This window comes from Coloeus monedula (genome assembly GCF_965178545.1).
Source record: "Coloeus monedula genome assembly, chromosome: 5".
NCBI lineage: Eukaryota > Metazoa > Chordata > Aves > Passeriformes > Corvidae > Coloeus > Coloeus monedula.
The window spans coordinates 30,687,288-30,701,606 of NC_138785.1; the positions used below are offsets into that span (position 1 = coordinate 30,687,288).

At 39.0% G+C, this 14,319-nt stretch overlaps 1 protein-coding gene across 1 annotated transcript in view; it reads right to left on the minus strand.

Annotated features, from left to right (window-relative positions):
* The window catches only part of ENPEP (glutamyl aminopeptidase), a gene marked incomplete at both ends in the record, with an annotated part of 34,482 nt that overhangs the window by 5,057 nt on the left and 15,106 nt on the right, over positions 1-14,319 (minus strand). Inside the window, 8 exons of the mRNA XM_082281980.1 lie at positions 434-489; positions 608-735; positions 2,396-2,475; positions 5,484-5,635; positions 6,928-6,993; positions 8,384-8,449; positions 11,825-11,959; positions 13,579-13,692. Coding sequence (XP_082138106.1) covers positions 434-489; positions 608-735; positions 2,396-2,475; positions 5,484-5,635; positions 6,928-6,993; positions 8,384-8,449; positions 11,825-11,959; positions 13,579-13,692 — 797 coding nt within the window. The remainder of the gene's footprint in view (positions 1-433; positions 490-607; positions 736-2,395; positions 2,476-5,483; positions 5,636-6,927; positions 6,994-8,383; positions 8,450-11,824; positions 11,960-13,578; positions 13,693-14,319) is intronic.

Here is a 14,319-nt window from a genome sequence, read left to right on the forward strand (position 1 = left end):
ATGGCTGGGCACAAGATCCAGAAGTTCCCAATCAAGTTTCTAGAGAAAGCAGCTGAGGTGGGAGCTACCCAATGCCTTAGTATGCATTAGGCATGCCTCTACTTTTCTGGATACCTAACTTCTTCTGGAGTGCTACTATTATTGTTAATTATGTAGAGAAAACACCCCTTTCTAAGACCTGTGCAATTAAAGCCGGCTTTTTTTCTTGCCATGGTACTGAAAGGGAGCATTTCTCTTGATTGCATTGGTAATGCAAGTTGCCAATGCATACTTAAATGCACCTCTTTTGGAGGACAAGATAAAGCAACAAAGAATTAAGGCTCGCACCAAATTCAGATAATTTCTTTCAACCACCTGAGTTGCATGAATACTAATTACTAGGCAACAGAAAGTGAAAAACTTGTGTTGAAATCTCTGCAGGAAAATAGTTTACCTTGCTAAAGAAAAAGCATCATCCAAAATCCCTGCACGATCAGCAACTGAAAAACTCTGTGTGAAAAGAGGAAAAGAGGGATCAAGGATGTACAGATTATTTGCAGAAAAACCCCTGCCTCTACAGACCTCTTATAAGAGACCCACCAGACAGGTTAGACATTATGCCACTTACTTCGTGGTTTTGGACCAAAAGAGTGCTTAACCTGGCCCAGTTTTGACTATCATAATTCACCCGAAAGAATCCAGTGTGATTTGGATTAATGTTCAGAAAAGTATCAGGAGAAGCTGGTATTGTAATTCCTACAAAACAAACAAACAGTGATTGGTTTGTGCGCCTTATATGACATGGAACTCACTGGAGATTCCTTGACTCCAAAAGTATTATTTGGTTTTAATGGATATCAAAATAAGATCCAAACCTTAATTTTATTTATTTCATTATTTATTTCTAAATGGCTCGGAGTAAAGATGAGTTTTTATAGATTTCGATTAATGTCAGCACTTGTCTTAGAACAATGAATTGTGGTAATTACTTGGGCAAGCTAGTTTGTTAAACTTAAAACGGAGATCATTGTGAGTAGGGTGAGGATGCTGAGATTTAGTGTCATTGTAAGAAGTAAAAATTGCAAAGAAGCAGTTCTTGCAAATATATTTTTTAAAGGTTTTTCATCCTCATGTGCACTATTAAAGTTCTCATATTTTATCGTCCATTAGTTTCATTCTTCAGTTTGTTTCAACTATTTAACTTTTCTGTCCTGTACTTTTCTTTGATTCTATTTTTGTAGCTATTGATAAAGGATTTACAAAATAGGCTGAGACTTTATTCAAGCATTCATGTTTAAGGATTTTCCCATTTAAAATGAATACTTGAAAAATGTTCCTTTCTCAGAAGCTTGGCCTGGTCCAGTTGGTGATGCTACTTATGAAAATTTTTCTATTACCCATTGAAAACAGTGGTCTTCAATCTTGTGGTTTGAGGGTGGCTGTAATTAAAAGCACGTTTCTGTTTGGATGATGCATACAAAGTATTTCTAAAGGCATTTTTCCCTACAGTTGCTGTTTGCCCTGCAAGACAGAAATTTTGTGGATGTAGAACTAAGCACCTAATCAAGACTTTGCAGGCTTTGTGAAGTTAATAGCCCCTTGCAGCCCACCCTAAGGTCATGTGGAAATCAGAGAAAGAAAATGTCTTTATGTTAACTTCTGAATTGTATCATGACATAAGATGTTTTTTGTTTGCTTTTGCATGAATACTAAAAGCAACCAGGTTAAAAAAAAAAAAAAAAACAGAACAAAAGACAAATTACATTTTAAATAAGTAACAAACAAGTACAAGAAAAGATGGGGTGATTGTAATATTTCTCAAGTTTAATGGGATGTAATTTAAAATCTGAAAAAGGTCAGTAATTTTTCCCCACATTTTTGTCTACTGGAGGTGTAGAACAAGAAATTCAGATTTGACTGCATAATAGAATAATGATCAAAAAACCCATTAGGAATTTTCTCAGTTCTGAAATCAGCATTAGAAAAGGTGATTAATCATTTCTAATTATTTTTCTTTAATTGAACTCAAATTGCCAGTTTACCATGCCACAGAAGCCTTCAACAGCCTCCCACTTCACCTCTTTTCTTGGACTGGACAACAGCCATGTCTAAGCCAAATTGATTTTAGCACATTATAGATAAGAGTATGCATAGATGTTTGCTTGAATAGGACTGTATTTAAACAGATGCTTAAGCACTATGCTGAAACTGAGCCTAAATTGACATAATGTTTGTATAGGGGAAATAGTAATCTTATCACTGAAATTACTAGTAACTTCAGTACAGCCAAGCTGTGTGCTAGCTCCCAGATCTGAAAACTGGAAAGTATGAAAGTTCATTCTGTGTTCTATTTCTTGTAAGGTATATTGAAAAGTTTTATCCATTCATTATCCTTAAAAGAGAGGAAGACATTTACCTGTAGAATTTGATGCGTTGTATAAAGTATAACCTGATGAATCCCCAAGCCTCCATTTGACTGGTATATTCCATTTATAACTGAAATTATTTAATGGGAAAGAAAATCAAATGACATCTGAAACCAAATGGTACAAACCCCCCTCCATTATGTCTTTGTTTGTTAGTTTGTTTGTTTGTTTCAATGCTCTTGCATCTTGTTTTATGAAGCCAACTGTGTGGTTATGTACATATACATTTAATAAATTATGTCAGGCAATAATCTAGCAGAATACAAAGCAATTAATTTAGTAAAAGATGATTATATGTGACTAATTGGTGTCAGTGTTAATGTTGATGTGTCTAGGGCTTTGTGAAGACATTAGTTAATCTTTTGCAATGCTGACTTGAAATAAGTGTTAAGTATTACAAAAATTTTTTACAGACTGAAAAAATGTGAGAGTTTAAACAACCACTGTGATACAGTTAATAGGACCTCTTGCCTTTTCCAGCCTGTTTTTCCTCTCCAAGACAGATCTAATTCCTTCATTATAAAACACTGGGAGCCAAATACAACCTTACCTCTTGCTCTTCAGCTCCTTGTATACGTTATTGGGTAGGTGCAGATTCCTCAGTCCAGGGCGTGCCCAGGACAAAGCTGAGAAGTTTGGGCAGGAATGGAGCCACGGCACAGCCTGACCAAGACTGTGACCAGGCTATCAGGGAAGTGGGACAGCAGAGCATGCTGTGAGCATTATGTCAGCCACCTGCATAGGGCTGCTAAAATTATTAAGCCCTTTTTAGCAGTCAGCTTCTGTTCCATAGTAGTACATTATAGTTCATCCCAGGGGGATTCTCCCTTGGTGACAAGTGCTATGGGAAAATAGGAGCCATCTTTATAACCCTGGGTTAAGTGAATGTTCATTAACTTCCAGAAAATAAAAAAAAATTGAGGTTATGGTATCTCCTCCTACCTCCAGGAAGAAAGATTTATTGTTTTGTATCTCCTAAACAAAATATCTTAACAGATTTATACACTTCTAGTTTTATTAGTTCTCTTATGGAGCTTACTACGATGGAATTTAGACAGGCATTGTGTTTCCCAAGAGCAAAACCATATATGTTTTGGTTTTTGTTTGGAATTTTTTTTACTTGTTTTTGTAAATGCATTTAATGAGGTAGATTTTATTTCGTTTTCATGTTCCTGAGATTCCATTCATAATTACTCCTCCTGAGCATAAGATACAATAGCTGTGTCCTGTTAACCATGCATACTGAGTATGTGTTCCTAATGCACTATGCTGCAGCTGCACATTTGCCCAGCAGCACTACTTTAGGAGCACAGGTTTTTGAACTTCCATTTCTTTGGAGTGCTGGCATGCAGGAGAGGACTCCTTAAAGCCGAACAAACTTGGAACAAGCCAGCAGCTCAGGAGACTATTCAGAGAATAAAGCATACACAAGACCTGGAGGTTTCACTACTTAAATCAAAAGAGGAGATATTGATGTTCAGTGAATTGACTTCTGGGCAAGGGAGTAAGTGTGTCCCAGGATAGATAATATCAGCATTATAATACATATTATGACATCTTATTTTTGAGTCATTTATAAAAACGAAATGTTCAGAAACAAATTCTCCTTTTGCTTTAGCAATGGCAGGGACAGTACACAGCTCAGCTTCTTGACAGATTAAGGTAGGAACAGTGGGATTTCTACTCAAGAAATTACAAGTGGCAATGTACTGTTAAAACTGAAGTCACTAAAAAGTAGGATCCCTGAGTCTGCTACCTCAGCACATAGTGCAATAAAGCAAATTTTTTAACACAAAGAAGTTATTTTGCCTAAATAGTTTGTAACTCCATCCTTCAGATGGCACAGTGCTGTACTTTTTGTCTGTGAAATTTTCTGCTTAGGTTGGGAGAAATGTAATGTTGCAAATACACGGGTAGTTATCTAATTCCAATTCTTTTGATGCCTATTCAAAACTACCGATAGCTGAGCCTTCTCATTGCTCATTTCTTTTTTCTTTTTAATCAGAGGGAAATAGAGTGGTCACAACTGTTTTCTTCTTTCTTCATTTTCTCCCTGCTCTTTCTTGCCTTTTGTATTAAAAGAGCTAGTAGAAGTTAATGAAAAAAATGCATTTGGGTTGATTTAGTTGTGGTTCATACTGGCAAGTTTTACTGATTAAGTTATTGGTCCAGTTCAAGGAGCAAAACCTTCTTAATATGGGTTAATTGGAATCTCTTTCACTGAAATGTTAGCAAAGTTGTACTGCCTCAGAATTGGGGCTGGCTAAGAAATTGCAGAATAGCAGGTCTGAAAAGTTAATCAGCTGGTTAATGCCATGGTGCAGCCAAGCTATTTTTCTGTGCAGTTCCACCAACCCGCAGGTAAAGTTCATTTCCCTTCAGGTTAGTCACCTGTTACTTAACAAATATGCTCCAATACAGTATCCCACCTGTCTTAAACAGGCCACATAACAGCCCAAGATGGCTTATTTTGCCTGGATAACTATCTTCTAAATGGTTAAAATTAAGCAATATGATCCTAAGTAAAACAGGGAAAAAATAGTTCGTGATGAGGATTAAAATGACATTTATACATGACCATCTACTTCCCAGTAATTCATGGTTTTAAGACATGCAGAGAAGACCCTGTATTGTATGTGAAGACCCTGTGATATGTTATAGATCCTAGGCCATATAGGAAAGGAATAAACTACTGTGGTATAAAATACTTGGATCACAGTTTCTGATTTCTGGACAATTTTGTGGCAGTTTTCTTAGTCTGAGAGACTATAATTTGCGGTGATGCAACAGATGACTTCCAACAATCTGAACTGTGTGTGGAAATCAGGTTTCCTGAGAGATCCTGTCCAATTTTATTCTACTCTGTTAGAGAAAGAAACCCTGAGACAAAGGGCTGATGTTGTTTTAAATTTGCAATATTTGTGTCTAACTTCCTCCTGGCTTCCTTAAAAAAAAAAAAAAGCTGAGAATAAGTTTAGCAAGAATGAGTAAAATACTACCTATGCATATGTGAGATGAAGAGGGTAAATGTACAGTGTTTCTACCTGGTTTGAATCGACATTTGCAGTAGGAACTTACCCAAGATCAGAAGGAGGATGAGAAGCATTTGCATTGGGATCCAAAAGAAAACGTTTCTGTGTCAATACTGAATTATTTCCCATCTCCAAAACAGGGTAGCCCATCTGCCTAGTCCATGTGTCCATGATTTCTTTCACAGGTTTATTACTTGCCTATGAATGATGGAACAGGTTGCAGTGAAAATGGAAATTCAGTCCTAAGAGGAAAAAAGTATCTCTGGTATCAAGAAAAAGAAGAGCAGAAAGGGGCAGAGGAAAGAGCTGGTTCAGAACTAAAATTCCTCCATTAAATCCTTTTATAGCACCTGTTATTGAAGAAAGAAATGAGTTGGAAACTTGGGCACCGACAGAAGAAATGAGAAATATGTAGGCAGGTGACTGGCCAGTAATATGGACAAGAAATACTGAGGAACCTTTGAAGTCCCTTGCATGCTCTAAGATCTCTCTATTTTTTTCTGACAGAAAAACTGAACAGGACAGAAAGGACACAGGGAGATTTTTCAAAGCCAGAAGCCTTCTTGCAGTGTGTCCTGTTTTGAGTGTGAAGGAAGTCACTAATAACCACCAGCAGCTGCACCAATGTAAAATTTGATTTGTTCTGTGAACCATGAACATCTGTCCTAGGAACTGGAGCTGGAGAAAGCTGTCACTACCTCCCCAGGATGCCACCTGTGAGAGAAGTGAGCTAGGGTCACCTGCAATGTTTCCTTCTCCAGATGAGATAGATGATGTAAAGATGCAGAAGACTAAAGAGAAAAAGTAGGAAGTTCTGCTGAACAAGAAGTCTGAAACCAAGGGGAAGACAGGAACTAGAAAAGAGACACAAAAGCACAATTTAGGCTGTGTGAGTGTCCACAGGGTTGGAAGAAAATGAAATAATATCAGGGAAGAACCTGGCAGTATGCAGGTGGACTTTTGGGGATAATGAGACAGATGGAAAAAAATAGTCCAGCCTCAAGGAAAGATCAGAAAGTGATGGCACAGATGATGACCCAACTGGGACTCAGAAGCTAGAGAGGGAGATAAGCACAAAAATTACTCGGGAATTGATACTTCTGAGAGCTTTCAAACACCTGAATCTGGAGAGAGAAGAAAGAGAACAGGGTGCCTGTGTATGGTGGATGAGAGGTGTTTTCACACATGAAATGAGTTTGAGTTGCGGGGGACTGTTTCAGTAGCAGGCTATTTGTTAGCAAGACCGCCTTTCTTGTTTCCTTTTTCACTCCCACAGTCTCATGCCAAAAAAAAAAAAAAAAAGAAAAAAAGAGAAAATAATATATATTTGCTAGAAATAAGAGATATTGGAATATACTGGGAAGCTGCCTAGCTTGTGATCTCTCATTGACAGAAGAGCTACAGAATATAAAAAGTTTGAGAAACTGAAATCAGTGGGTGAGAGATACAAAACATTTTTTAGCAAGGGTTTGGGTGGATGCAAAACATACCTCTTCCAGAGCTTCCCAAAATTGTTGTGTCTTGGCATTCTGGAAATGGTGTTTCTTCAAATATGCCTAGAGAGAGATGGAAGACTGTGAAAATACTACCAGTGTCTCTTCTTTGCCTATGAAAACAATACACATATCCAGTTTTACAGGGTTACAGAGAGCACGTCTCAGTTGCACAAGGTACCCACACGTGGGCGGTAGCATTGTGAGTGGGAGATAAAACAGATCAGCATTCAGCTGACGAAGTTCTTTTGCTGTCCAGTGCATCCCATAACACCAAAAGTCAGCCTTTCCCAGAGTGACTTGTTAGTATGAAATAAATTTGTACTTGAAGAGCTCTTTGTGTTTTGTTTGAATGGACACCACTATACCCTGTTGCAAATTTCTGACTAATGTAAGAGGTTGTTTAGCAGGAAGAAGATACTTAATGAAATTTCACTACCTGTGGACTCATAGTAACCTCTAAGTTTTGATCAAAACGACTGTTACAAGGAGTAATGGTGTTCCGTAAAGAGTTTGCAACGCCTAAACCTTATTCCCATCCTGCATCTTCCCTGGCTGCTTGGCGGGTGTTTTCCTCCCCTGTCACCTGCTCCTGGTGATGTTCAGTCAGTAGATGGTGCTGTTTGTTTCGCTGTTGGCCACAGCTGCCTACGTTAGTGCTCTTGAAGGCTCTGAGCACAAGGGAAGGGTTAGGCTCTTGGGGTCGATGTGGCTGTATTTTCCCATCTCGGGTAACTGTTCTGATTGAATATATGGAAGGGAAAGTACAGGAAAATACAACTGTCTTGTAGCAGCCCATAAATGTGCTCTTCATGAGGGAGGGAAGTAAGAACAAATGTGGTAAGCCTGCACTACAACTCTTGTAACCAATGTCAGTTCAGAGGAAAGGACAGACAATCGTTCTCCTTCCGGGAGGCCTCCTTTCTTCCATTTGTCTTTCTGTAATTTTGTAGAACATGTTTTTCCTCCACAAGAAAGGACTATAAACTGTGCAATATATGTCCCTTTTCTTCTCCCTATTACCTTGGCTTTCTAAGGCTGGGTGTCTCTGCATCAGGGAACAAATGAGCTTATGCCTCTCAGAGTGTCCCTACATAGCAGGCTGAGTTGGAAGATCCTGGCAATAGGAAGCTGCAGACACACTTTACAGTGGAATGAGGGGATCCCAGCTGACAACAGGATAACAGTGGGGTGGAGGAGGTTTTTGCCACTAAAAGCTGTCAGGAATTTAGGTCCTCACTGTCCTGCTATCAAATCTTAATGCAGTTCACATTCCTGCTTCTGTGGGAGCATGGAACTTCTTCACCTCCATGTTGTCCACTCAGTACTGAAATGCACTAAGTACTTTTGCTACCAATACTAGGATCTCTGATATTTACTTTTTGAATAATGGTTTTGCTACTGTCACATGAAGATGGGCTGTAGTTCTGGTGGGTTTTGGTGCCACCTTTACCTGACAGCCTTTCTGGAAGACGTCTGGTGTAATCCAGTCTCGAATCATTCTGAGGATCGATGCACCCTGAGGATAAAGGGAAAGGGGAGAAGGTCAACCCACACCGCTCTAACACGGATTTCTGTTCATCTAAAAAGCAACATGTGAATGAGTATTTTATAAGGCAAAAATTGATACCATTCATCAGACTAAGGAAGTGTTTCTTCTAATTCCTTTGTGGGATGGCATGCCTATCTGGTGGAGCTTAAATCCGGGTGTGAGAATCAGTCTTTAGTTGTGATCAGACACTTGTTTCTGTGTTCAGCTCCTGAGCCCTGCTGCTGCAGGTTACATCCTGCCACTCTACCAGTTTGTGTGAGCAGGGCTCCCTGTTTCATGTTGAACAGGACGGGGGTGAAGGCAGCTGGGGACTACTCCTGTTAGGGGAACAGCCTGAGAGAGGCAGTGACTTCAGCTGACCACACAACAGGAAGGGAACTCTAAAATTGCTACAAGTCTGGGGCTTTACAATGCCATCTCAAGGAATGAGATTTGCTGAGCACTGGTGTAAGAGCTCTGGCCTCTGAAGCAGGGTAGAACTGGGATCAGAGAAGTTACTTGGCTGTCACAGAAGAAAACCAAACAATTAGGACTTCAAAAGAAGGAAGAAAGAAAGAAAAGAAAGACAGGAGAGAGAAGAGCCATGTACAACAAAGAACAGAGTGTGCATAAAATGATGAAGAAAAAAAAGAAGCAGTGCAAACTCAATCTAAGATTCAAAATACGATTTTAGGATTAGCATGTTTTCATTTTCTGAACTAAATCAAGAGACAGTTGAGAGCCTAATGCTATGAAGGTTTAAAAATCCAGTTGTCCCATGAAAACAAGAATGTTATCTGAATTCTCAGTAAATCCTGTTTCCTCTATTTATGTGTCTGAGAATAATGACTAGATGAGTCATGGCAGAGGGACTGTTTGAACAGATATGCCTCAAACTGCTTTCCAGGCTATTGTTGGAGAGTCAAGGTGGTCAGCAGATGACTGTTTTCTGATACAGAAATCTGATATATTTGCCATGGAATATGTTCAAATACAATTCAGTAATATTTAGAACAGATACCCATTAGTGGTAGTCATAAGGCTGCTTATGTTCAATGGTGATCATGCAGCCACATGTATGCACGAGGGAACCTCAGTTCCTCAGCTTTGTCTATCAGCCATTTCTTATCTGGTATCACTTCACATAAACCATCCCCTCCCATTTATATTAAAAGCCAAAGTAGAAATACACACTTATACATGCATTTGGTGACAGTGGAGAATTCTCTTGCTTTAAATTGTAATGTATAGTTAGTCACTTGCACCTTCTACTATTGTTTTTCAGTCTCTCCCCCTACTCCTGTCATTCCTCTGTAGTCTGTGATGGACTTTGTTTGAGAAAAACTCATCCTAACAAAAATCACTGATTATAGGAATGCCACTGCTTTAATAACTTTCTTTTCTTACAGCTACTTGGGGAGGCTCAGGAAAGTGACCTTAATTTGAATAGCTGACGTTCTCTGAGAGGGGTATAGGGGGGAGTCTTTTATCAACACCCACATAATTTCATAGCAATTGCCAAGTACATGACAAGATTTGTTTGCGGCAGAAATGTGGAACATGAATCCTAAACTTCTGTAGCTGGGAAGTTCAAAAAATGTGGGGGTCCAAGAGAAAATTTCTAACAGAACTTATTTAAGACAAAAAGTATCACTACTACTTTAATAAAACCTTTCAAATTAAGACAGAGGATTAAAGAGATGAAATGCAAATACTTTTTAAAAGCAGATTAAAACAATTATATACATTAATTGTTTACTCACCAGCTCTGCTCTAGTAGAGCTTTCCTAGGCATGTAATGCCCTACCAATCACACAGCAGTTAGAGGATCTCTTACAAAATATGCTGCAATGACTCCATAGACCCTTAGGCAATTCATTAGAGTTTTAGGATTGTATAAGCCCTCTGGTTGTTCTGGTAAGACTAACAAAGAGCATTCCAAATTATGCTTTATTTGTTTAGTGATGAATATTATCATGAGAAGATTGTTTTTATAAGAAAAATGCAAAAGAGAAGCCAAAATAAAGCCAAAAAGAAACAAGTTAATTTTGTCACGCACTTATATATAAATACCAACAGTAATTTGAGCTAAATCTACGCAAAGACTTTCTCTTTCAAGCCAAATTATAACCCAAGCCAAATTATATCCCAAGCAAACTGTTCCCAAACAATGCACAAGTCCTCAAGTGTTTTCCCTTAAAAAAATGAGTTCATGTAGCAATTATCTGGGCACAAAGAGATGAGTAAAAGCTAGGATTTTTTTTTCTCCATTGTTTTTCAGACCCTGCAAAAGTATGTCTCTCGCTTAGCTCACCACTAAAATACATTTTGATCCAGAGTACTTGATTTAGCTCTGTATATTTCATGACTTTTGTTACTTTGATTTAAAAACAGTGTTACACAATGCAGGTTTTTACATGGTTTATGATTTGACTGTGAGGCATTTATGATGCAATAAATACTGCTCGTATTGTTGGATAGAGGATTTAACAATTGAAAACAGAAAACTGATGGAAATGGATGGATAAAGTCTAGCTAATAAAAGTAGTATCTACGGTTACAGACTGTAGCACAGCTAAAGCTAAACTCAATGCAATGTATACTTTATGTTTAGCTGATAATGGGAGCTTGGAGGGAAAGCAACAAGCTGTATTTAATAATGGTGGACTTTGTGTGTTCAGTGGAAGCGTGTTATGGCATCATAGAGGGAATACTGACAGTGTCATACAAAAAGCTGCCAATAAAAATATTGTGTATCAGGTTCAGAAGCAGCATGGGAGATGGCTGTTTGAGGAGAAGAGTGAACAAAGGCCCAGCTCCTTCCTTGCTTTGGTGTGGTGGTGAGAGGGAAGAGGGACAGGGCTCCTCCTGTGCTCCTTTGGACTTGTCTCTTGATGTACTGCAGAAAATAACTGGAAGGGAACAGTGCTGTTGGGGCCCTTGAGTCAAGAGACTCCCTGGTTAGATACAGGGGGACACCTGCTTTGTTCCATGTCTAAGGCTTTTCTAAGGACAAAGTGGCTTTGGCTACATCTGATATGGAGGGAGACCATAGGCTGGGTCTTCAAAGTGGTGATCCTCAGCATAGCTGCTGGTGTCCCTCACGCTCTGGACCTCACAGCACTTTCCCACAAGTGCTGAGCTCCAGGCTGCCACCCCGCACAGCAAGTACTGCCAGACGCCATGGGCTCCAGAAGGCCTCTGTGTGCCCTGACAACAGCTGGGAATGTCCTAGAACAAAGATCTGCACAGACACAGCTCAAGTGAATTAGGAGTCCTAATTATGAGCACCCCTGACTTTTATCTCCTCTCCAAAGTCGCCACTTCCTTTGCATCCAAAGTCACAATGGGAGGATATCCTACCTTACTGTAGGATATCCCATCAAACACAGAGGTAATTTCAGCTGGAGATGACACCTCGACTACAACTGGGTGGGAAGACAGCAAAGAGTCATCCTTCAGTACAGGAAACACGTCATCAATTAAAACCTGGTCAAGCTGAGAAAGAGAAGACATTAGAATAGAAACAAAGGCAGGAGTATATGTGTATTTCTCAAATAAGTAGCTTGAACTGTACATCTCTAGGCAATTTGAAATGGAATGAAATTGCATGCCCTTTAGAGAAGGACTTGCAAACTCTTTACATCTAAGAGGAGAAGGATACAATTTTTCCTTAACTAAGATAAATTGCCTTCTGCAGATCCTGTTTTCCTGTGTATCATAACACAGACGCATCCATCCCACCCTCCCTTGCCCCCAGTAGGCAAAAAGAGTAGCCTGTGTTACCAATTTCAGAAATGTGACAATATTCACAAAGCATTATGATCTCCTCTTGCAAAAATGGAACTGGGTAGGAAGGGAGGGAGGGAAGAAGGAGGCAGCATTCCCCATCCCAAGGCTTATAATGTTTTTTTAAGCGATTTAAATTTTTTAAAAAAAGATTAAGTAGCCAGCAGTCAAAATCCCCTTACTTCCTAATCGATATTGACCAAAAAAGACTAAAATTCCATTTAGCTTTCCTCTTCTAATACTCACTAGGATAACATTGAAATGTCTTAGATCTTAGATGAACATAGTATCTAGATACAAAAACGTCTTTTAAATTTTAAACTCAGTAATTAGAATTTTTCTTACATAGTTAGGACCACAGATCTTCTACTTTAAAGTGTAAAAGTGACCCAGGAATGATTCTGTTCTCAGCCTGTCTGCAGGGAGAGAGGCAGGGAAAGCAGCAAATAGGCACTGCCTGCTTCTGAAGTCACCAGGCTCAGGGGATAGCAGATTTCAACAGGCTCAACCTATGCAAAACCCACTCTGCTCCCTTCCACTGGCATATGGTGTGTATCTCCCAGTACCCAGAACCTCACAGCACCTGGACAGCTGGGGGAAAATATGCGTGCTACGTGCCATCACATCTGTTTGGGAGGGGAGGAAGGAAGGAGCAAGAAAACTGCCTTTATTCACAGAGTATAATGCAAATTAAAGGCTTACTTCTTTGTAACACCCTTAAAGCCTCTGGAGTTGGCACAGTTAGCACTTCGGCCATCCACTGTCACTACCTATTTTTGCACTGCACAGAGTAGAGATTGTCTGAGTTGGAGCATTTGAAATGACACAATGCTGGCAGAAGCTGAATGGGAGTCCAGTATTTTCCTTGATAATAGCTCAAGATGTGGAGACAGGCCCAGGTTCCCAACCCTTACCAGAGCAGATAATGATCCTAAGTCCCATGAAGAAAGTACAGCCCAACTAAATAAATACAGGATAATCTCCATCTTTCAGAGTTAGACCTTTCAGCAACTCTGCAAAATTGTTAAGGTTCGGTCCAGAACCCACCTAGGTGTTATTTTGCCATAATAACCAAACACTTGATTCACTTGTTAAAAAATAATAACTCTTCCCTGTAGACTAAAACTTCATAAAGTTTACTTTGACTAGTTCCAGACCATAATATAGGTAGGAGAAAAACTTAAACCAACTTTTTCTTTATGTTGCACCACACTATGTTAGTTTTCTATAAATATACTTTAAGGTTTTATCATCCTTGTATAAATTTTACTCCCTTCCAAAACATTCCTCCCAGCCCCGCCAACCCTCCACAAGGCAGAAATAATTACCATTTGCCACTCTGGTTCTGATACATTTGTTCCCAGGAACTCAAAATAACTGGCAAATCCTTCATTTAACCACAAGTCATCCCACCAGTCCATGGTTACAATATTTCCAAACCACTACAATTATAAACATAAAGATGTAAATTTAGATAAATAGTACATGTACATTTCAGTATCTCACGTCTCCATATAGAACATTCATTTGCTTACTTTTTTCCTGCTGCCAGATGAAAATTATCATAATTCTGGGGTTTGAATAGGAATTAAGGCCTTGCCTTGTGTTAACACATCACTTTTATTATAAAATTACATATTACCAGGGAGATTGTTAATGATTCATGTGCCACTGAAAATATTTTTAGCTTCTTCCCCTTGATTTGATGATTTGTGTTTTTAAGGATATGTTTTCAGACAGCCTCCACAGTGTATAGCTGTCCCTGTTTGCCTGCCCAAAAGAGACATCTGCATACGTAAATTAGTTTCTCTAAGACATTTTAGAGAGATTTTCATAAGCTGGCTGACAGTCTGGGCCCAAGCATCTAGCTTCTTGAGAAAAATTCCAATGCAGTAGTAATGGTATTTTAAAGTTCTGATGGGGATCAGTTTTAACATGGTATTTTGCAATCAGATTTTGAGCACGTGTAGAAGATCCTGAGACAAAGTTAATGACAGTATTTTCAAGATTAAACTGTGGTGACTATATATTTGAAACACTGTAAAAGTGACTCATGTCCTAAAATATAC